The sequence below is a fragment of the Hemiscyllium ocellatum genome, chromosome 5 (assembly GCF_020745735.1).
Source record: "Hemiscyllium ocellatum isolate sHemOce1 chromosome 5, sHemOce1.pat.X.cur, whole genome shotgun sequence".
NCBI classification, from domain to species: domain Eukaryota; kingdom Metazoa; phylum Chordata; class Chondrichthyes; order Orectolobiformes; family Hemiscylliidae; genus Hemiscyllium; species Hemiscyllium ocellatum.
The window spans coordinates 51,326,932-51,352,614 of NC_083405.1; the positions used below are offsets into that span (position 1 = coordinate 51,326,932).

The 25,683-nt window shown below is 39.3% G+C and overlaps 1 protein-coding gene across 3 annotated transcripts in view; it reads right to left on the reverse strand.

Annotated features, from left to right (window-relative positions):
• phf14 (PHD finger protein 14) overlaps positions 1-25,683 on the reverse strand; it is a 239,054-nt gene that overhangs the window by 160,109 nt on the left and 53,262 nt on the right. For all 3 annotated transcript variants that reach the window (XM_060824742.1, XM_060824743.1, XM_060824745.1), the window contains exons 5-7: positions 8,574-8,733; positions 4,616-4,727; positions 296-433 (exon numbers count right to left, since the gene is read on the reverse strand). In XM_060824742.1, coding sequence (XP_060680725.1) covers positions 296-433; positions 4,616-4,727; positions 8,574-8,733 — 410 coding nt within the window. The remainder of the gene's footprint in view (positions 1-295; positions 434-4,615; positions 4,728-8,573; positions 8,734-25,683) is intronic.

Consider the following 25,683-nt stretch of genomic DNA (forward strand, 5'->3'; position numbering starts at 1 on the left):
GTCAAAAATTAAAGTTCAAAACAGTAATGCTTTTTCATGTTAATTACATGTAGTCAAACAGATGCTTCCTCATCGTTTATTTCTTTATTCAGACTTTAATAAGCCATTTTGTGCAGCAATATGAAGGTCAAAGATATACATAGCAGCTCCATATGTCTCTTTAAAATGACATTTAAATGTAGCTAATAGACAAAAACCATTATTTGGAAGACACGTTATGACAGACATTTATTCTCAGCTATTCAAAGGAGAAGAGGGAAAGTGGGAAACAGGACAACTGTAAATGTGGGTTCACCTCTTCAGCAGCTGCTTCGGAAAGTAGCCCTTCTCTTTGAGCACAAGTGACATGGAAATACGCTCTGCACATACCAGCATCACAGCTTACACACACTCCAGTTCGAGCAAATCGCATGTCTTCACATAAACTACACTCCTGAACAAACAAAAGAAGAAAATCAGTCAGGAAGTCCTCTAAGCATTGTAGCTTAACCAAGCTTGAATGATTCAGCAGAAATTATGTAACAAGTATGCACATGAGAATACTGTCATGATTGGGTTGATGGAGAACACACACTACAATCTTAGAATATTCTGAAATGGTACTGATTATTTAACACAATGAAAAATGAGTTTGAGAAAGCATTCAAGTTAAATTGCTTACTTCAAAGAATAGCCAATAAAGTAAAAAGCCTAAAACTACTCATTATAAAAGGATTTTTTTTTTCAAAACCTCTTCCGAAATGTATATATGCCAACTGTAATATTGAAATACCTTTTGACAACTAGCAATGAGTGATAAACTAATGAAACAAGAGTACTGGTCTAGAAATGTGCACCATTATAGCTAATGCGAAGTAAAAATTAACTAATTACTTAACAAGAATCATGAAACCTATCACTCTAGCCCTGCAATTTATACAGAAACTGATGCACTAGATAGTACTGTATGAAGGCCACATGCCAATGTCGCTGCACAAGTTAAGAAAACTGTCTTTATTCAAACAATATTCAAGTAAAAGAACAAGCTAAATAGTTAGAAAGGGCTGCAACCTTTACAATAGGAGCCAGAACACCAACTATCAGGACAAATTTGTTCTGCTATATTTCTGAATAAATGAGTGACAATTAGTCATTGTGACTGTCTTGCATATATAGCAAACTTTTTATTAACCAGCACTGATGAAACCAGGAGTGTGCTGGTCAATCAAATATTCCAATTAATCAAGAGGTCCACATAATCAATGTAAAAATACATACTAAGTAATAGAAACCTCATGCAGCGGGTTTACACATCACTGTTATACTTTCTTTAGAGTATAAATGATTTAAACAATAATGCAATTTTACCTTAAGTAAAATTTACCAGCAGACAGCCTTCTTATTCAACACCCTCAACTGACTACTCAGACATCATGGAGAGAACGATAATACAGAAAGTGTCAGGTATTTGACATATATAATTTTTGAGTAAAAAGTGAGGTCTCCAGATGCTGGAGATCACAGCTGAAAATGTGTTGTTGGTCAAAGCACAGCAGGTTAGGCAGCATCAAAGGAACAGGAAATTCGATGTTTCGGGCCAGAGCCCTTCATCAGATTCCTGATGAAGGGCTCTGGCCCGAAACGTCGAATTTCCTGTTCCTTGGATGCTGCCTGACCTGCTGTGCTTTGACCAGCAACACATTTTCAGCTGTATATAATTTTTGCCAGTTTAGAGAATTCCAGTTCATAAGTTGCCAGCTAAAACAATGCTTCCTATATTATCATTTATCGCTTACTTAGGGAAGAGCTAAGAACCAACGAATAGCTAAGAAACTGGCTCATTAACCATAAAGTAATTCAGAATGCTTTATTAAAAATAGCAATATAGAACATAAAAACAGAAAATGCTGGAGAACCTCAGCAGGTCTGCATCATCTGTGCAAGGAGAAACAGAATTGATGTTTCAAGCCTGGTACGATTCTTCTTCAGAACACCAGTGCTCGAAGGAAGAGTCAAAATCCATCAGGAATGTTAACAATTAACTTCATTTCTTCTTGAAAACAGAAGTTTCTCAGATGCTCCAGACCTGCAAAGTTTCTCCAGTACTTGTTTTTTATTTCAGATTTATTTAAGAACGTAATCTAGTTTAATTTTTTTGAGAAAGTCACTAACATGGCATGTAAGGAATTGTCTCTGGACATTATTATGAACACATTTGTTAAGGACCCACACAAGAGACAGGTGGAAAAAAAAACAAACTGCATTGCTCGGAAATTGGTTAAATGGGGAGGAGAAACATAATACTGAGAATGTGCGTAATCCAATTGGATGGTTGCAGCTAAGCAGTGTCCACTCAGGATGTGCACTAGGGTCTCTGGTTTACAGTATTTACATGTCAATAAATTAGGAGGAGGAATAGGGAATGGCACATACAAAAAAAAGTGGCATTAAGTGAAAAGACTTGCATTTTTGCTGCATCACTCTGGGACATTAAAGTACATAACAGACAACGGCATGCTTTTACAATGTAGTCAGTGTTACATTGCAACAAATCAGTAAACAATTAATCAATGTTTGGTGTTGGTTGAGATAAAATAGTCCATGACACCTGAGCAAACACCAGTGATCTTCTGAATTCTGTCAGAGGATGTTTCACAACCAAGAGGTCAGGCTGGACTTCAGTTCAATATCTCACCGAAAAAATACTAAGACGATGCATCATTCCCTCAGTGCTGCATTGGCAGCATCAGCCTGGATCACATGCATTTTTAAACCTTCAATCATCAAGACTCAAGAACTGCCAAATGCAGTGGGTCGAACATTAACAACTAAGTTTGGTGTTGAAACCAAGATATTATCACTAAGTGGTTGGAAGCAGACAGTAAAAAAGGGAAATGATAGGTTAAGATAAAAAGGTAAAAAAATACACCAGATGCAATTCAAATCTAGAGAAATGTGTAGCTTTCCCACCATATTCTGTTACAGTCGAGAAGAAATGGGATTATTTTCTAAATGTTGAGAAGTTAGAAAGTGTAAAGAAGCAAAGACTTTATGGTTCATATATAAATTCATACAAAATAACCAATACTATATGGAAAATTTGCTTTCATCTCAACAGGGCTGGCAAATAAAAGAACAGAATCTATGGACAGAATGTTGTATAAAGTGAAGGGGGCTCACAGCTGCACACAAAAAAGAAAAGAAAAAAAAAGAGAAAAAAATATATAATCAGGAGAATCACACAGCATTGCCCTTTGATGTGAAAGGCACTGCTTGTCACAGGCCACTCGGGTGTTTTTCCTACTTTTCCTGGTGGTGGAAATTGAATAAAGATTTGTACACCTTGTCTCTCACTGTGTCTCACAGCTGCACACACACACCATGGGTGCTGGGGATAAAAATAATAAGCACTACCGCAGTTAGGCGGTAGTGTGGGGGTTAATAAAAAAAAAATAAAGTGAAGGGGGCCTCAGCTGCCTACCTTTTGGGAAGGTCTACTGCATCTACAGATCTTAAGGTTTTGATGAGTCAGCTGCCAGTCTTCCACTGTGATCACAGGCATTTGGAAGGGCTGGTCAAGTGTTGGCCAGCCATTCAGTGGTTAGCAAATATACTGATCTGGGAAAGCAGTGTCTACTGACAGTACTAAATCACCTCTTGGCCCTTGAATCAAGAAGGAACCCATGCACAGTGAGTGATGGTGCAAGACAGGAGTCAGCAGATTTCCAAAGGCACGTAATTCCTGATGTTGTGTGTCTTGAGATGAAAGATCCTTGCCCAAAAAGCCTCTAAGCAACCTACCAGAATTGTACATTATGTTTCACACCTATCTCTCCACCCTTCAGGCACTCTGCCTATATGCCTGATGAAGGGCTTTTGCCCGAAACGTCGATTTTACTGCTCCTCGGATGCTGCCTGTACTGCTGTGCTTTTCCAGCACCACTAATCTATTATGTTTCACACAAAGTTCTCAGTCATATTTTAAAGTATGTATACCCAAACTTAGTGTAAATCTCTGGTGATTGCTCCAAGATCTTTTTTCTACTCTGCTACCATACAGCAAGATGGCAGCAAAGTAGTATGCTCCTTCTGGAGCTCCTCTGCTCCACCTCTTCTTTCCCCTTTTTTTCCCTCTCATTTTAGCAGTCCCAGAGCAAACGTGAGGGGAAAGCAGAGTCCCAGAGCAGCACAACGTACGTTGGTGCAGCTGAATGTTGGTGTGGAGCAGACTGGGGCCTAGCACAGGTGGTCAGAATATATGCTTGCTGAGCTGCTGCAACGTACCATCTATTTGAAATTCTTTACCGGACTGTAATGTCAATCCTTTAGCTATGTTATAACTGTCTTATTTCTAACTTATTTTAGACACTGTAAATGGCTAGTACTTTTCCTTTTTTCCCCTCTTTTGCATCCAAGATTTGTACCTAGGTACTTGCACCTAAGATGGTGCCATTAGAGGCAGCCATTGTAAAACCTTTTCACTGTACTCCTGTACTGGAGTACACATGACAATAAAGGATATTCTAGTCTATCTTTTAAATCAATTTATTGGCAATTGGTTTTAAAATAATCCTTGTATCAGATTTTTGAAAACAAACAAGAACATTTTTATTGTCGTAGAAATATATAGTCTTACCTTCGCACCATATTTTGAATAGTTCATTTCTGTAAGAGTAACAGGCCGAAGCTTGTCGATATCTCCAAATGCCACACCAGGAACGTAAAGGGCACAAACAACATGAACCCACCTATACAGAAAATACACAGGAAGCCACTGAGAGAGCAAACAATCGCGGAAATCAACTTCATGGTTGGCTCATCCTATCCATGCTGGTAATTTGAAGGAGCAGACATGCTCAGCCCCACATGCCTCCATTTTGCCTGGAACCTCAAGTTCCTCATTAACACTCTTGTTTAAGATTATCTATGGTATTAGCTTCCACCTATCATTTACATAACATGTTATATCCTGACAATAGTAAAAATATTTTTTGTATACCCTCTACCCTCATGACTTTAAATCTGTGTCTTCATGTCAGGGAAGACCCTCCTATCATTTTGAATATCTTTGTTGGATCACTGCTTAACCTATTCCTATTGTTCCAAAGACAATCGTTCTGACTTTTCCAGCCTATTAATACCTGAAGACTTGCATCCATGGTAACACAGGAACAATGACCTTAAGAGGAATATGAAAAACCTTCAAGCCTGCTCCAACATTCAATTAGATATGGCTGATCTGCTTGTGATCTCAGATTTATTTTCCTTTAGAAATACCAGGTTCTATCCTCAACTCCCTCACATATCAAAAACACCAACCTAATTCAGCTTGGAATAACTTAAAAAGCCAGCCTCCACAACTTCTGAGGAAGAGAATTTCATATAATAAGAACTCTCAAAAAAATTCTCTCCTGTCTTAAAAGGGAGACCTTTTATTCTTAAATTACACCCTTTCGTTTTAATCGCTTCCCCCCAAGATGAAACATCCTGCAGGTATCCATCCTATTCGGTCCCCTCAGGATCTTGTGCGCTTCAATACAAACATCTCTCATACTTCTAAACTCCAATGGGCACAAGTTCTTTGTCCCACAAAATTTGCTGAATTAACATTCTCTAAACTATTTCTAAAGCAACTACATTTTCTTTCAAATAACAGGAAAAAAAACTGTACATAGTACTCCAGGTCTCACCACCATCTTGTAAAGTTGTAGTAAAACTTCCATACTTTTAGAATCTAGACCAATTGCAAAAAAAACTTACTGTCTTTCCTTTGCTCTATATGCATAGTAAGATTATGAGGTTCATATATCAGTGTAAGAAAGGGTGGTGCTGGAATAGCACAGCAGCATGAGGATCAGGAGAATCAACGTCTCGTGCATAAGCCCTTCATCAGGAGATTTCCTGCTGAAGGGTTTATGCACCAAAACGTTGAATCTACTGCTCCTCGGATGCTGCCTGACCTGCTGTGTTTTTGCAGCACCAGATCCTTGCGCTGATCTCCAAAATCTGCAGTCTTCACTTCCTGCTATACACAGCGTACCCAGATTTCTCTCAACCACTAAGTGCTACAATCTCACTATATTTAAACAGTACACTGTTTTTCTTGTCTTCTTGTTGAAATGGACACGTTTACATTACCCATATTATCTCCATTATACTCTATCTGCTAAATGTTTGACCACTCATTCAACCTGTCGATATCACTGTGCAGACTCAAAACTTCCTCTCAACAACTTACTTTCCAACCTATCTTGGCATTATGGGCTAGCTTAGCTACCATTTATTTGAACCCCTCATCCAAATCATTTATATAGTACAAATAGCTACAGTCCCACTACTGATGTCTGTTGCAGTGCAGTGGCTGCAGTCTACCTCTGCTTTCTATTAGCTAATCAACCAATGATCAGTACTAATATGTTACCCCCTGCACCATGTGATCTTGTGCAGGAAGCTTTGATGGGGCACCTTATCAAATGACTTTGGAAATCCAAGCATGCCACATTTACTGGTCCCCTTCTATCCACCTGTGATTTTACTTTGTCTTATTAAATCCTGGTAAACCTTCTCTATATCACACTCCTTTCTAAAGCTTTGTTAACCTGTATAAAGTCACTAAAACAAAATACAAGACAGCCAGTGTAATCAAGGGTAAACAGAAAATAAAGTATGTTTCACATATGCATTAACTCCTTCCAGAAATATAATAAACAATTTCAACTTGCAGAATGCAAGTGGTTCTACAACTGATTTCAAAGCTTATGTTTAGACAAAGAAAAGCAAAATAGAGCAGCCTCTCATTCCTGATCAAGTGAGATGCATTTTTAGAAAATAAGCAAGGTTAGAATCTGATTTCGCATTATACTCCCTGAAACAAAGAGGTTTAGATGGCATGTGATTGTGTTCTCATAGCATGTGATTGTGAATATCTGCTGCATCCTGGAATAAAACCCTTTTCCCAGAGAGCAGATGGTGTGCAATGCCACAGCTGGTTAGGTCATCTGGGACTGGCTAGCTCAGTTGACTAAATGTCCAGCATATAGCTCAAAACAGTGTCAATAGCACAAATTCCAATTTCTATTTCTACTAAGGTAAACATAGGATCTGTCTTCTCAGCTTACCCCTGAAGGATGGAGGACAATGGCAACCTATCATGGCAAACTGCAAAACATTGATTAAGGATGAAACATCCAATGTCAATTAGCCAAGGGTTACATGTGAACAAAGCACACAACGTAACATATCTTCAGTGTTAACATATGAGGAAAATCTTAGCCAGTACTTTAATGACAAACAAAGAACAATCACCGTGTTTGTTCAACAGCTAACCTAACAATCTTTTATGAACTAATTTAAGAGACTTTCATAATCTTTGAGACAGTGTATCTCAAAATTACAGATGTATCTCCTGGCAAAGTTGTGAAAAAACTCATGGAGAAAGCAAGAAGAAGTGACTGAGACTGAACCAATTAGAAATCGGCAAGTTTTGAAAAACACAGGATCGGGTCAGGCTTCCATTAAGAGACTCACTTATACTTACCCTCATCATCATCAGGCTGGCTGTAATAGTAGCTATTTTCAGTAATTGCTTGTGATAACTCTTCAGTTCTAGTAAGTTTCCTTTTCCATTTTCTACTTTGATTTTACTGCAACTTTTTTTTACAAGTATGAAGCCTGCCCTTTAACAAAAATAACTGTGAATGGGGACTGGGAATACACAATTGCAAAAAACTTGACTTTTTTTTAAAACCCTTTACTTGTCCTTGTTACTTGACACTGCAGCATGAAATGGCATTTAAATTCCTGTTTTTCCTCCCAGCACCCATTTGGGTTATGGGGCTGCAAAACTTTCCAGTATTTCAGGCAGCCTCTAGACATGGAGAATAGATCTTTCAGGCACTACTGCCAGCAGTTTGGGAGAAAAATGCATGTCTCTGCTTTTGGAAAGTTGTTTTATCTTGAGAGAGAGACTTTCTTTTACTTACTCTATACAAGATATGGAGAAACAAATATTTAATGCAGATTTCATTTGCAATCCTAATAAAGCTCTCAAAATATCCCACAATATTGTAAAATAGCTATGTCCACTAAAGAGAAATTTCCAAAAATGTAACACTTAGAAAGATAAATTAACAGATTTTGAACTGAGGCTTGGCGGGGTGATGGCTCACAACGAGAATTATGCAGGAGGTTTTTGAGGACCCTGAACATACAAATATTCTGAGTGAGTAAAGATGTATGAGATTTCAAACAGCTTGGAGAAATTTGAGACATCAGTATACAGAAGTGCCCTTTTAGCTGGTGTCAGCAAAAGGAAACTGGCAGTTTATGATTTTCAATCTAAATTTAAAAGGCAAGTGCAATGACAGGTATATGAGATCAGATAGCTCACATTTAGATATCATGAAAACAGACTTCCAGCAATGTGGTCAGAATTGTCAATTATAATGGAGCTAGTGGAGTATATTGTTATTTTGGGAACTATGAACTACAATAATTTCTGAAGGAGACCTTCTGCGAACCACATGCAGAAGCCTCTGAAAAAGCATATAATACTTAAACCGACATTATTATTCCTTTCTTGAAGTGAAACAAACCTTCCAGCATCTGTCTCTTTAAAAATTCCATCCACATTGGGACACAACTCACAACTGGGTGTAGCTCCACATTTACATGCATCACAGAACCAAGGTTCTGTTGAGTTTTCAGAGGCAGAACTCATAATGGAATCACTTTCACCATCGACACCATAGCATCCTGCCAGAAGAGAAAATACACTGATGAAATGTCAAGACTTCACTTCAAGAACTTATCCTGAGATGTAACCCCAAGTGAGGTGTGTGCAACTGACAGCATTCGCTTGGAGATTTACTTGAAGTTACAAGCACAAATTTCACCCAAATATCTTCAAAAGACTCTAGCTATTACTCTCTGAAACTGAAGTTCTCTCAGGAATAAAGGAAGTGCAAATTTTACAAGCATAAAATCCAAAAAGTTGCACTTTAGGTGATGCAAAACCAACGTTAGTAAAGATAACTTACTAATATATCAAGTGCAAGACATCAAATAAAATAATATTTTCCTAAATACGTAAAACAGTTCAACTTATTATAGAAGAGACCCCATACAAGGGGACCTCAATTAGCCGAATATCAATTATCTGAATATCCAATTATCCAAAGGAGGTCTCGAGGTCCTGATAGAAACATTACATCAAAGGCATGTTTCCAGCATTGATCGTGTCTTTTGTTTACATTGAATAAAAGTGAACTCCACTTCCTGAAATGCTGCCGTGAACAGTCCTGGGCATCAATGGGAATCCAGACACTTCTCCAAATGACTGACCGCCAGCCCTCTCTCTCTCCCCACACTTTACCTGGAGTTCTACACAGGCGTGCACCCTAAACCCCCCTTCACCAGATAATCTCTCCAATATTGCCTTTACAGGGCAAAGGTGGAACCTGTCAAAAAGTTGCGGTAAAAAGTTGTGTGCGTGCACTATTTGGAGACTCACCCCCCCCAAATGGCAGCAGCAGCAGTCTTGTTGTTGGTGTCCCATCCATCTGCCCCAGAGAAGGGTTGGGGAGTGGGTGGGGGATGGGCACTGTTGGACAGGGTTGGGGCGGGAGGGACGGTGTTGGACAGGAGCAGATGAGGGTAAGTAGTGTTGGACGGGTTTGGGGGAAGGCGATGTTGGACAGGGGTGGGGTTGGGGTGGACAGGGCTCACATGTGGTGTGCTGCTGCCTTGTCATCTGAACAGGCAGCAGACTTAACAGAAAACTCCAAGCCCCAGAGGAAAGGCATTTATACAGTTAACAGAATAATCAATTATCCGAACGAAATAGTGTCTGCCCATCTCATTCAGATAATCGAGGTTCCTCTGTAATTAAAATCATTATATCCTTGTAATTTGTATACATGCTCTGCTGTAACAACTCAAAATGTTGCATTTCATGACAATGACTTTGCAAAAGGTTTCTCCTGTTCAATACAGGATCCACTGTCTCAACATGTTTGCAATGTCAGTGCTACTAACATAATAATTACAAATTCTACTTCTGAATTACATTGTGGGGTTTTACTGACAGTCCCAGGATTACATTATATAATTTGTGCAATATTCTGTAAAATTGTATACTTTGACTGTGTTTATTTACCTGCTTCTAAATGCACATGAAACGCAATATGCGATGTATCACTGAAGCTACAATCTCACCCAACTGAAATGCTGTTGAAACCAGCACAAAATATCACAGAATTTTAAGCACTACATGCATTCAACATAATTGAAGTTGCAATAATCTTTTGTGCAGCCTGTTTGATCTATGTCCTGACTACCAATCTCAGGGTAAATTATGCTTCAATTTGCTGAAAGGCTTATAAAACAAACCATATAATTTTGGGAACAAGGATAGTAAATTGCACAACTTAGTGCAACACCTTCCCCGCCCGCGCCCCCAACCTCGTGCAGCACCTCCCCCACCCCCAAACGGTCCCTCTGCTCCCAACACTCCCCCACCCCCAACCCAATGTAACACCTTCCCCCATGCCCCAACACCCCACCCCTCCCGCAACCCTGTGCAACACCTCCCCCTGCCCCAAACCCCGTCCAACACTGCTCCCCCGCCCCCCTCTCCAGGGCAGCTGGACTGGACAACAACAAGACTGCTGTAGTTTCCTTTGTGGAGTAAGTCTCAAAACAGCATACACACACCCACGCAGCCACAGCCACACTCAACTTTTTACTAGGTTCCACCTTTGCCCTGTACAGGATAATGTTGGGGAGATTATGTGGGGAAGGGGGTTTAGGGTACACCCCTGTGCAGAACACCAGGGAAAATGTGGGGAGAGAGAGAGAGAGAGGGTGGGCAGTCAGTCATTTGGAGACGGTGCCTGTTTAATCACTGTAAACAAAAGATGTGATCACTGTTAGAAACGTCTTTAACGTAATGTTTCCATCGGGACCTCAAGATCTCCTTCAGTTAATCCGATTTTCGGATAATCGAGGTTCCTCTGTATATGGTCTCTGTATTAATGTATTTAAAAGTTCAATTGCCTAATGTACAACAACTTAACCAGCAACGTGCTTTTATTGAGTACATTTTACTCATTTAAAATGAATTTGCTCAGAAGCGTTTGATCGAAAACAGCGATTAGGTGCATATTTCGGAGATAATCCTACTTTCAGTTGGTATACTATATATATTCGAGTAAAAGTCGATCTCATGTACCAGTCGAATGCCTATCTTTGGCTAAAAACTCTGGAATTTTCGATATATCATGTAAATATCTCGTGTAAAAGTCAACACCAGTTCTTCATAGGTAACAGATCAACATTTGAGAGTCAAGGAATTACCCTATACATAAATGTTACAATGAGGAAATGAATTTTTTTTCCTGCTATTGGGTGTTCTGATGTAGAATTCACACCAACATTTGACTACAGCTTTCTTAAGTTCATCATTGAATGAGCACTGTAACTAGTATAATTAGTGTGATACAACGTTTACCACACCATCATTTCTTATATAAGATAGGCCTATATGCATTTACTTCACTCTAATTACCATGCAGCTGCTGATGATTTCTCACAGCTGCAATGATTGGTGAAACTCTATGACAGTCAAATGTCTGATTAAAAAAGTTATCAGAAATAAAAGGTTAAAATATTAGTTTGAAAAACTAAAACAACAGTAGACAAGAGAAAACAGACGGGAATGGAAGAATTCGGTGCAAAAGTTTAAGACGCATCAGGTCAGGGTCAGGTGAGAACCTCCTATTGTGTGCAGCTCAGCTGAATTCAATTCCCTTGCAGAGAGGTTCACCGCTATGTCGCAACACTGTAATGCGATTACAGCGCCAACATGTTAAGTGCTGGTTCTAAAGCGCGATTTTTTTATAACGCGGGTTTGCACAGGAACTGATGGTATGATATTTCGGACTGTAGCATGAATTTCAGCCCATGTAATAGTCAACCCTATAAGTTTGACCTTAAAATGCGTCTAAAAAATTTGACTTTTACACAAGTACATACCGTTACCAAATCTCTAGTCAGCTTGAAATATTTAAAAAGAAAAACGCTTTCCAAAATAGATTTTAAATTGTTGAAAGATAGGGTCTTCCAAAATCTGCAAAAGCTTGAATAGAAACTATCCCATGAAATTTAGCATCACTGGAGCGAGGGTGTAAGAGACAGCCGCACTCTGTTTTCTTTTCTCATTCTATGCTTTAGTATATTCTTACACTGGAAAATACTTAGAAAAATAACTACATAAAGGCATTTGGTCCATTAAAAGTATCAGTTTCAAAATGTAATCTGTCAAAATGCAATCTGTTCTGTTATTAATACTAATCAAGATTATGTCCTGAGCAAATATTCTGCAACATTACTCCATCTTGCTCCGAAACACGTCAAACAAAATTTTACAGTCGTTATTATGATGCATAAAATTCACTGAGAAATTAAACTATTGATTTATTTTATGATAGTTTTGCATTGGTACGCACTCACTTTTAAAGAAAGCAACATACCTGAGATTCTAAATAGCTGTAGAAATGTTAGTCATCTTTAAAATTATAATTTTGCAAGTGCTCAGAAAGCACCTCAGCTATATTAATGAAACTTAATTAGTGGAACATTGAAATTGGAGTTATCCTACAAAAATAATTGTTTTAAATTTCATTACAAATGGTTAAGCATTAAAGGACTATAAGTGGTCCATGGTTAGTTTTTCTTCTGATTTCTATGCTTTTGAGAACACATTTGACTGTGGTTTATATTCAACTTGTAACGGCAGACAGATATTCAATGTGTTCAATTGTTCCCCATAAAACAGCCAACACCACTCTTTATAATTTAAATATTGTAATGAGGTTGAAGGAGTGTATTGTACCTTTAAGAGAGAGTGAATGGTGCTCTAATCTGAGAGATTATAAACATCTGTGTACGACTGGATGGCAGTCCCAGGGTGTACTGGAAAATTGCAAATATGTAGCATTTGGCTCTGAAATGGATACCTGAGTTTTGGTTGCTGTTTTGACAACAATGCAAATTTAACCAGTTTAAATTATGCCCCAGGATACTAAAATCGACTTGAGTTGGAACTTCTTGTTTTGTCAACATCAAACCAATGAGACAATCTGATGTTGGGGGTATAAAAACATTAAATTTTGAAAATTGGTCAGAAAGCAATTGCTATAGAGAAACAAATGTCGGAAAGCTAACTGTCAATCTAACATTTTGTTCTCAAAGAAATTTGAAAATACTCTCTATCAAAGGTACATGACGTTTTATTTGAAACACACGTGCAGTAAAAAGAAACATAATGACCTAGGGAGATCAACAGCCAGAAGAATGAAGACACAGAAGACGACACAGACTGTGTGGTTTCGTGATTAAGTCAATGCAATTTTACTAAGTGCCTTGTTAGAATGGCCTATTTTTACAGCATTGGAGTCAGCCAGTAAGTAGCTAAGAGAAAGGGGGTTTGGATTTGAGATTTTTTTTTTGTTTAATGTTCACTATTAATAGATAAGAAAATAAATTGTTATTTTTCCTTAAAAAGTTGTCTGACATTCATATTTAACAGGTTACGATGCGAGGCAAGCTTTTCTGGGTGTTTAGTTTATTTAACAGAGGGGGTCATCTCTTGGTTGTAACAATATTCAGCCCAAAATCATACAAAAAATTGAAAGGGAAGGAGAAACCTTTATCCCAGTAATTTTTATGTCTTGCTGTCCCATCTTAACTTCAGGTGATCCGGGAACTTGCTCAAATTGTACCTCTACTTCTCTCAGGGGCGGCAAAGTGGTTCAGTGGTTCGCACTGCTGCCTCATATGACCAGGGACCCGGATTTGATTCCAGACTCGGGCGACTGTTTGAGTGGAGTTTGCGCATTCTCCCCGTGCCCTGCGTTGGCTTCCTCTTGGTACTCCGGTTTCCTCCCCCAATCCAAAGATGTGCAGATCAGGTCAATTGGTCATGCTAAATTGTCCATAGTGGTAGGTGCATTAGTCAGAGGGAAAGGGATCGAGGTGGGTTACTCTTCAGAGGGTCAGTGTGGACTTGTTAGGCTAGATGGCCTACTTCCACACTGTAGGGAATCTAATCAGCTTGATCTGCTTTTTGAAATTCTCAAAAGTTACAACAGGAATGTAAATCAATGATTTCTCTCTCTTAGATAAACACAATTAAAGCAAAACATTCAATATAAGGTTTATTTTATTTGCCTGTTGCCAAAAGTGAAAATACCTTTCGTGAAAATTATTATGTTTAGAACATTGTAGGACTTTTGAGCAGTATCTTTAAATTAGGCTAAAATGAAGGATTCTGAAGTCTTCTATGGCTCTGAAAGATTGAGAAAAGTCCAGTGCTTTGCTGGGGAAAAATGTGCAAGATACTCACATTTTGGGACAATAGGAGAAGCATTTGTACTTAGTGTTTAGGGGACTTCAAGTCTCCAAAGTCCAAGTCAGGTTCTGGACAAATCTTCTCAAAACTCTGAGTAAGGTATTGGGGAGACTTGGGGTTAGGGTTAGGTTTAAGGTTGCAAACATTTCTGCATTAAATTGTCCATGTATATCACTATGGACATGTGATTCACAGTACCAAAGACAAAGCCCTTTTAGTCAGGGGGAGGGTGCGTGAAAGAAAACGAGATATTTCTGTGACCCCTCTCAAAACTTTCAGATCCAGCCAGTCTGACAGGATCCAAAAGAGAAAGTCAATTTGAGACTGTGCAGGACACAGTGGTATTTGGGGTCAGTTTGTAAAGGCTAAATTCCTAAAAGTGTTCAGATGAGATTGTAAGGCTCACTTAGCTTCTGCCAGAAGGACAATCACCATGGAAAAACCATCATTGTGAGAGATAATTCTGACGTTCAAGGTAAGTAGGTTGGGAATGGACATAATGAACACAAGTAAAGCATCAGAAATTGAGAATCGCTTTGGACGATTCAGGAAACTCGAACGACTACTTCAGGACAGTGTAAAGCATACTATGGAATGAGTTTCTTGATAGGGTTAAAACTAAAAGCAGAAAGTTCTATAGTTTGCAGTACAGGTTGCCCACAAATATTTTGTCAATCATATTTGCTAATTATTATAAAATCTAAAAAACATGAAATTTTATTGCAATTCTTTCAGCTATCAACTGGAAGTGCTAATTTATTTCTAAAAATTAGCGATTAAAGCTGTGTAAATTGTAACAATGCCCATCTACTTCAGGAAAAATCAAGACATTTAATATGTATATGAGTGGAACTCATATACAAATGGATACATTGAGATGCTTATTTAGAATATAAATATGGAACCAAAACAAAGATACAGAACTACCTCTATTATCCCATCGACATTGGGAGGTATTTTGTGAGGATAACTGATCGTTCAGATTGTAAAGTCTTAATGAGATCTTGAGATCTCATTTGGATAATTCGAAATTCGGATATTTGATGTTCAGATAACTGAGGTTGTTCTGTATATTTACAAGTTTCTAACCCCTTTACTTCGAAGTGAATCTTCAAACATGCCAGTCCAGGAACAATTGCGGAGACTGTTGAGTTTGCGAGTTTTGAAAAGATTTGTAGCTCAGGTTGAGATTCTGAAAATGAGTTTGTACACTGAGCTCTAATATCATCAGAGAGATCTCCAGTGAAGGGTTGGTGTTACGTCCCACTTTCTATTTATGTGTTGAGGTTTCGTTGAGTTATGATTTGGAGGTGCCGGTGTTGGATTGGAGTATACAAAATTAAAAGTCACACAACACTAGGTTATAGTCCAACAGGTTTATTTGGAAGCACTAGCTTTCGGAGCATTGCTCCTTCATCAGGTAGTTGTGGAGTCTTATACTCCACACCACCTGATGAAGGAACAATGCTCCGAAAGTTAGTGCTTCCAAATAAACCTGTTGGACTGTAACCTGGTGTTGTGTGATTTTTTAACTTTTTTTAGGTTGTTGATGTCATTTCCGATTCTTTTTCTCAGAGGATGGTAGATGGAGCCCAAATCGATGGAGTTCCGGTTGGAATGCCAGAAGACCATAAAACACAGGAGTGGAAATGAGGCCACTCCATCGGGTCCACTCTGCCAATCAATCCTGGCTGATGAGCATTTCAATGCCACTTACCTGGAAGACATTTAACATCCCAGCCTCCACTGCAATGAATTCCACAGGCCCACCACTCTCTGACTGTAGAAACTTCTCCTAATTTCCGTTCTAAATTGATGCCCTCTAATTCGAAGGTTGTACCCACGGGTCCTCATATCCCTGCCCGACGGAAACAAATTCCCAGCATCCACCCATCTTAAGCCATGTATTATCTTGTATGTGTCTACAAGATCTCCCCTCAACCTTCTAAACTCTAATGAATACTATCCCAGGATCCTCAGCCATTCATCGTATGTTAGGCCTATCATTCCAGGGATCATTTGTGTGGAACTCACCTGGACATACTCCAGTGCCAATCTGGGCCCAAAACTGGACACAGTATTCTAAATGAAGCCTAACTAGAACTTTATAAAGTCTCAGAAGCACATCACTGCTTTTATATTCTAACCATCTTGAGACAAATGACATCACATTTGCAATCTTAACCAACAACTCAACCTGCAAGTCAACCTTTAGAGAATCCTGGACTAGCACTCCAGGGTCCCTTTGTACTTTGGCTTTATGAGTTTTCCCACCGTTTAGAAAGTAGTCCACGCCGGTGTGCTTTTTTCCAAAGTGCAAGACCTTGCATTTGGTCACATTGAATTTCATCAGCCATTTCTTGAACCACTCTCCTAAACTGTCTAAATCTTTCTGCAGCCTCCCCAGCTCCTCAGAACTGCCTGCCTGTCCGACTAACTTCGTATCATCAGCGAACTTCGCCAGAATGCCCCCAGTCCCTTCATCCAGTTTATTAATATATAAAGTGAACAGCTCGGCCCCTACACCGAACCCTACGTGACATCACTTGTCACTAGCTGCCATTCCAAAAAAGAACCTTTTATCCTAATTCTCTGCCTTCTGTCAGACAGCAAATCCTCAATCCAAGCCAGTAGTTCACCTCAAACATCATGGGCCCTCACCTTACTTAGCAGCCTCCTGTGAGGCATCTGATCAAAGGCCTTTTGAAAGTCTAGGTAGATAACATCCACTGGGTTTCCCTGGTCTAACCTATTTGTTATCTCTTCAAAGAATTCCAACAAGTTTGTCAGACATGACCTCCTCTTACTAAATCCATGCTGACTTGTTCTAATCCAACCCTGCACTTTCAAGATTTTGAAATCTCATCCCTAACAATGGATTCTAGAATTTTACCTACAACCGAGGTTAGGCTATTCAGCCTATAAATTACCATCTTTTGTCTTGATCCTTTCTTGAACAAGGGGGTTACAACAGCGATTTTCCAATCATCTAAGACTTTCCCTGACTGCAGTAATGTTTGAAAGATTACGACCAATACCTCTGCTATTTCTTCAACCACCTCCCTCAGAACTTGAGGATGGAGCCCTTCCAGGCAGGAGATTTATCAATTTTTAGACCTTTTAGCTTTTCTAGCACTCTCTTTTGTAATGGCTGCCATACTCAACTCTGCCCCTTGACACTCCTTAATTGTTGGGAATATTACTCATGTCTTCCACTGTGAAGACTGACAAAGTATTTTTTAGGTTCTTCAGCTAATTCCTTATCTCTCATCACTAGCCTTCCTGCATCAATTTGGAGTGGCCCAATTTCTACTTTTGCCTCTTTTTTGTTTCTTATGTATTGAAAGAGACTTTTACTATCATTTCTAGTACTACTGGCTAGCTTACCTTCATATTTGATCCTCTCCTTCCTTATTTCCCTTGTTATCCTCGTTATTGTAGTCTTCCCAATCTTCTGATTCCCCAGTGCTCTTGTCCACTTCATCGGCTCTCTCTTTTTCTATAATACATTTCCTGACTTGCTTTGTCAGCAATGGCTGTCTAATCTCCACCCCTCCTCCCCTGGATAATCTTTCTTTCCTTTGGGATGAACCTCTCTACTGTGTCCTCAATTACACCCAGAAACCCCTGCCACTGTTGCTCTACTGTCTTCCCCACTCGGCTCTGCTTCCAGTCGATTTTCGTCAGTTCCACTCTTAAGCCCTTGTAATTACCTTTATTTAACTGTAACACCATATTTAACTGTAACACCATTACATCCGATTTTGCCTTCTCTCTTTCAAGATTTTGTGTTATGAGATATTGTGTTATAAGCTATCTTTACTGACTCACCCACCAGCTCACAATATTCAATACCGGGTTCCCGTCCATCCATTCATAACCCTTCACTACCCAGATATTTACTATAACACTTTCATTCAGTTATTCATAAAACTGTGCTTCTGTAGTATCCAAATTTAAAAACAACCCTTTCAACCTATTACTGCATTTTTACACCTTATCAGCCCTTGCTGCAAGCAGTTTTACCTCAGCATTTTGAATAATACAATCCCCATCTCCACAAAACATTATAATATTAATCAGCCCTTACCAACCATCTTCTGGACCTGAATAGATTACCTGTTAAATACCTTTTAACTAGAGACATTATCCCTTTAAGAAACTGATAAAACAGTGTTTCCATGAATTGCACAAGTGAATGAAACTCATTCCGGCAAATAGTAAATAAATCTCACAACCTAGATGCAGTAATCAGTTTAATATCCTTTATTAAGTATAGGTACAATTTTTAACTTAATTCGAGCATATAGGCCTAGCATTTTTATCAATATTTACTAACTTAAAAGACAAAAGGAATAATGCCTCCTAATTATATAAGTAGACCAGACAGACATCCCATCAAAAGTAGCAGCCAGCACTCAACACATGTTTTAACTCATCTCCTGTCTCCTTGGACAGAAGCCCTTCTAACCTTTGTGTACTCGAGATAAAAAATGTAACACCACAGTGATGGAATTTTAATGTATGCACGAACTGAGTATAAAGGGGTGCTTGTAAGAACTGTATTTCTGGATTCAATTACCACTTCAAACTTGTGTTGTGATTCCTGAATTTAAAAAGAGGCTATTTTCACCACTCACTGATTCCAGTTGTTATTTGAACATGATTCCACAGCTTTAAGAATCGCGCATGCAAATCCTGTGAAGAAATTCACAGATGCAACAAAAAATACTTGTCACACAAACGTATGACTATATTCTTTTAAGAAATTTATTAAACAAGCATGCACCAAACTGATGCAAAGTGACATGGTCTTTGAAATACAGGGTGGATGCATGACACTGTCATCAGTGCAAGCTGCAGCTAAATTCTACAACATGATGTACTGCTGGAGTAGAACCAAACTTTAGTAAAACTTAGCCCTGGCCCAAAAATTCAAGGGAGGAAAAAAGGTCTTTAAGCATATTAATAAACATGCAAGGAGATCCCATTAGATTTGTCCTCAAATCTGCCATTTGCCAATAATCTAGCTCAATTATTAGGAGCCAATCACAAAATGATTGTGCTAATAAGTGTTATTTACTGCCATTTTAAGTTGCATTGAGTGGCCACTGACACAATTAAATAGCTTGCCTGATAATCTCAGGATAGTTAAGAGTTAACTACAGAGACAGGAAGCACATACAGGCCAGATTGGGTAAAGACATGTCTCTTTCCCTAAAGAATAATATATGTGTTTTTAATGACAAATGAACTGCTTCATGATCATTTTTTTCATTTATAACAGCACAAATTCTCAGATTGGCAATGTAGGATTTGAATGCAGAGTCTCTGAATTATTAAGCCAGTGTCAAAAGCACTCTGTTGTTACCTAACAGCACTTGTCATGCAGTATATGGAAAGGGGTGGGGAGGAAGGAGAGAGATTGAAAGAAAGTGAGGTTTTGCTCAACAGTTTAAAACACATGAACAGGATCAATGCACATGTATTCATTATGTATTACGAATGGTAATATGAGCATTTAGCAGCCTTCCCAGATTATACAAGGTAAAAGCAGAAACCCTCACACATAGATTAAGAATGGAAATTATTGTTTTGAATTGCCATATAATGTAAGTGTTATGAAAACTGATGTGTGAACACAATTGTCACTGCTGAAAACCTTCCTAAGTTTAATATCCTAAAACTGTCCTAGAAATAGCCCGTGAACAAGAGATCCTAAGCAGAAAATTGTTTCTCCACTGTATCAGAACCTTCCCACTTCAGGCACCTCTTAAAGGGGATAGGGTGCCAGAAACTATCTGGGATGGATTTCACACTCTACTCATGAGGTCGCTGTAGTTCTAAAAAAAAGTCTTAGAGATGCTGTTCCCAGACTGTGCCTGACCAGCAGAGCATAGGAACAAGAACATGTACTGAAAAATGTGTTGCTGGAAAAGCGCAGCAGGTCAGGCAGCATCCATGGAGCAGGAGAATTGACGTTTCAGGCATAAGCCTTTCTTCAGGAAACAATTTTCTGCTTAGGATCTCTTGTTCACAGGCTATTTCTAGGACAGTTTTAGGATATTAAACTTAGGAAGGTTTTCAGCAGTGACAATTGTGTTCACACATCAGTTTTCATAACACTTATTAGATTAGATTACTTACAGTGTGGAAACAGGCCCTTCGGCCCAACAAGTCCACACCGACCCGCCGAAGCGCAACCCACCCATACCCCTACATTTACCCTTTACCTAACACTACGGGCAATTTAGCATGGCCAATTCACCTGACCCGCACATCTTTGAACTGTGGGAGGAAACCGGAGCACCCGAAGGAAACCCACGCAGACACGGGGAGAACGTGCAAACTCCACACAGTCAGTCGCCTGAGTCGGGAATTGAACCCGGGTCTCAGGCGCTGTGAGGTAGCAGTGCTAACCACTGTGCCGCCCACTTATGTTATATGGTAATTCAAAACAATAATTTCCTGAAGAAGGACTTATGCCCGAAACGTCGATTCTCCTGCTCCTTGGATGCTGCCTGATCTGCTGCGCTTTTCCAGCAATACATTTTTCAGCTCTGATCTCCAGCATCTGCAGTCCTCACTTTCTCCAACAAGAACATGTACACAACTAGTTATCTGCATCATCCTCCAGACATTTAGGACCATGCAACAATCCAGTCCTAGAAGGGCTAGAATTCATTCATAACTCAATCTAGAGATTTATTTAGAAAATGCTTTGAATTAATTTGCTATCACCTATTTAAAGCAACATAGGACTTTGAAAAAATAGCTTGTTTTGAACAAAGAATATTCAGTATATGAGCATTAAACATCATTATCCTACGGTCACTTTCCCTCTTAATTCTCACCAGTCCTTGCTGATTCCTTGCCAACAAAAGTTTCACAGGCTAAGATTTGAAGCAATGCAGTCAAAATTAATCCTGTTCTCACCTAGTTTCACACACATACATCCAATAGGGCCTGCTGCTCAAAACCAAAAAGAGATATCTCAATTCATTTCAAGCAAAGAAAGGATATTTGATACTACAATTATAGTAAAATCTGGGTAAATAATTCAAAATGCATGTTGAAATACCAATGTCGAAACCTTACATACGCCAATTACAAAGCTAAAAGTTTCAGAGAATCCAATAACTTGCTTTGAGATTTTATTAATAGAAACAGCAATCAAACATCAATCTCAGGAGTAGATTTGAAAACGAACTAAACAAGATGATTGAATTAAGCTCAATTAACCCTTGCCAGGACAAGGCCTTGGTGAGACCACATCTGGAGTATTACGTCCAGTTCTTGCCTACTTATCAGACGACTGTTCTGGAAACGCGGGGGTGCAAAAAGGCTTATTAGACTGAACCTTGGAATAGCAGGATTGACATGTGAGGGGAGATTCTGGATCAGTTAGGACAGTATTCAATGGAGGAGTGGTAGTGGTGGCATGTGCATGTGCATGCACAGACGTAAGCAGAGAATTGAGTAGAAGCCTCAAATTCTAACAGGACCAGTCATGGGAAATGCAGGAAAAATATTCCCGATGACCTGGGAGTCCAGTACAGAGGTCACAGCCCAACAATACGGGACCAAGCTTCTAGGAATTCTCGTGCTTGTCTGTTTGGCTTGTCCCAGAATAGATGTGCTATCCCTTGTGCCTTCCTTGTCTGTATGTAAGGATACTAGAGATACTATGAAGGGCAGAAGAAAATCACGTATACAGCATATTCAAGAAGAACGGGTACCCAATAAATACAATCCGCCAATTTCTCAGTAACAAACCCAAACAAGCAGACAAAATATGCCCAAAAACCCTAGCTACTTTACCCCACAACAAAGATAGCTCTGAAATGACTGCCAGACTACTCAGACATCTTAGCATCATGGTAGCCCACAGACCAACCAACATACTAAAACAACAACTAATGAACTTAAAAGACCCTATACAGATAACAAGCAAAATGAACATTGTTCACAAAATACCTTGCAAGGACTGTAATAAACATTATATTGAACAAACAGGCAGAAATCTAGCCACCAGGATACATGAACGTCATATAGCCACAAAAAGACTTGACCCACTATCATCCCTACATACAGCTGAATGGGACAACACATCCATTCTAGGACAAGCCAAACAGAGACACACACGAGAATTCCTAGAAGTATGGCATTCCAACTAGAACTCTATTAAGAAACTCATCAATTCGGACCTCATCTACCATCCTCTGAGAAAAAGAATCAGAGGTGACATCACCAACCCAAAGAAACCCCAACACATAAATAGAAAGCAGGACGTAACACCAGCGCTTCACCGGAGGGTCACTGATGATACAACCTAGCTTAGGGACAAAATGTCTGAAATTGAATCTTCCAGCTCAGTGAGCAAACTTACATCCAGAACTGATGAGTTTAATCTTCATCTGCAAGAATTTCATCATTGTTTAATTTAAGCCTTTATATCGTTATTTTATCTATATTTATCACTTTTCACTTAAGGATTTTTATAAATATAGGGGAACGTCGATTATCCAAATACCAATTATCCAAAAATCGGATTTCCAAACGAGATCTCAAGGTCCCAATAGAGACATTACATCAAAGACGTGTTTCCAAAAGTGATCACGTCTTTTGTTTACAGTGATAAAATCGGCACCATCTTCAAATGACCGACCTCCCGCCCTCCCTCTCTCCCCACACTTTGCCTGGAGCTCTACAGAGGGGCGTACCCCAACCCACCCTCCCCAGGAATAATCTCTCCACCATTGTCCTGTACAGGGCAAACGTGGAACCTGTCAAAAAGTTGCAATATAAAAGTTGTTTGTGTGTGTGTGCACGCTATTTGGAGACTTACCCCAGAAAGGCGGCAGCAGCAGCAGCAGTCTTGTTGTTGGTGTACAGTCCAACTGCCCCAGACAGGGGGCAAGAGTGGACAGGGGGAAGGGCTGTGTTGGAGGTGGTGGGGGGATGCAGGGCTGGACTGGGTTGGGGAGGGCGCAGTGCATCGCACAATGTGCGCTGCTGCTAGTCTCCTGAATGGGGAGTAGACTTTAAAACTCCAAGCCCCAGAGGAAGGGCATTTCATCGATTTTCCGAATAAATAATTATCCGAACAAAATAGTGCCCGCCCATCTCGTTTGGATAACCAAGTTTCCACTGTAGTTGTGCAATAAACCAACATTGTACTATCTTGCTTCAAGCATTAATCCAAGATGGGTGAGTGAGTCCAGAACTAAATGGCATAGGTTTAGGGAGATAGGGGAAAGATTTAAAAGGGACCTGAGGGGCAACTTTTTCATCTGGAGCATGGTGCGTATATGGAATGAGCTGCCAGAGGAAGTGGTGGAGGCTGGTACATTTAAAAGGCATCTCAATGGGTATATGAATAGGAAAGGTTTAGAGGGATATGGGTCGAGTGCTGCCAAATGGAACTAGATTAATTTGGGATATGTGGTTGGCATGGACAAGTTGGATCAAAAGGTCCATTTCTGTATTGTATCGTTAGGACAATAACTCTACATTAATTATTTTTAAATAGAAACACTCAGAAAAAAAGGGGTGCTCCACAGGAGTTGAGACAAATTCTTAGTTCATGGACCACAATGCAACTGGTATTATGTGGCTGTGATAAGGACTTGTAACTGATCAGCTCTGGACCATGGAGGAGCCGTAATATAGCACAAGATGATTTTTCTTTAAATTTGTGTCCTATCTTTGTTTTATGACAGACTACTTGCGATATTGAGAGTGTATTCATTTGTTGTTCCTATGGATTATGAATCCTTATAATGATTTTAGAAGCAATAGACAGAGGTGATAGTGGTTTCTGAGGGTCAGCACCCATCAGGCAAGCGGAAAGGTTGAGAAGCAAATTCCTTCATGGTAACCTCAACCACTGAGGAAATTAAAGCCACACTGTTGACACCACTGTGTAGCAAACCAACTGTCCAGCCGAGCTACCTGTTAAGAGTAAGGATTTTTTTTTGTTTTTTCACATGAGTGTGCAAATTCACAGGAATTAGTGAGAAGAGCAAGTTATTATAATAATGAAACAAACTAGGCTCTCACTTAGAGGTATTGGTTCTAGGTTTGGGGATGGCTCCATGGAACTGTGCATCCCAGAATATCTTACCTCTGGCAATCCTTCACAGCACGTGCAGAAAACACAAGTCAGCAATGACTTTGCCCAATGGTGGAAAATGTGCACCAATATCTAAAGATGCAAGTTGAAAATAAGGTAGTGTCTCTGGATATTTTTCCACTTATTAATTCAAAGTCATGAAAGCAACCGTACTGCATCAAACCATTTTGCGTTAGCCCTTTGATTCCGCTTTACATAGAACATTACAGCGCAGTACAGGCCCTTCAGCCCTCGATGTTGTGTCGACCTGTCATACCGGTCTGAAGCCCATCTAATCTACATTACTCCATGTACGTCCATATGCTTGTCCAATGACGACTTAAATGTTCTTAAAGTTGGCGAATCTACTACCGTTGCAAGCAAAGCATTCCATACCCTTACTACTCTCTGAGTAAAGAAACCACCTCTGACATCTGTCCTATATCAATCACTTTCAATTCAACATTCCTGTCAAATGTCAACCTAGGTTTCACTACAGCAAATTTACATGCTTTTAACTATATCTGGGTGGCTGCTTTGTGCTGCATTTTGGGAAGAATGTAGGATGCCAGAGATAATGTCAGAGCTGAAAGTCAGAGAAAAGATTATGATTTACTGATGTCTTTTTGATAGCATTTTAAATGTACTCCTGGGAGGTCTGTTGTACTACAGCAGAACAAAGACTACTAATGTCATTGATAAATTTGTTCTTACCTCTTTGATTATTAGATACCAGCCATCAGAATGCTAAAGACAATGATAATAAAGAATGTCTAATGATATGAAATGGGAGAGATATTACAGATCAATCCAATAGCAAATCTCAAAGATGAAAACTGAAACCACATTCCAAATTAGGATTCTTCTGAGAAGAACAGTAAATCTAAGCAATTCAAAAACAAAGGCTAATCAATTTGCCAAAAATTCAGTTTGCTCAGTCTTGCCTGTCTTGCCATTGTAATTTCATCAAGTTTCTCTCTCTCCCAACTCCTGATTTACAGTCATTGTTACAATGTATTTTGGATACTATCCAGAAATGACAGAAACAAAATACTTACTCGTTTATCCACCATTTTTATCATCCGTTAAAAGATCACCGTTCTCCATTCTCTAAAGACATTTGTCCTATTTCATGGTTAGGATGCATATAGTACCATTACTGATATCAATCTCCCCGCCC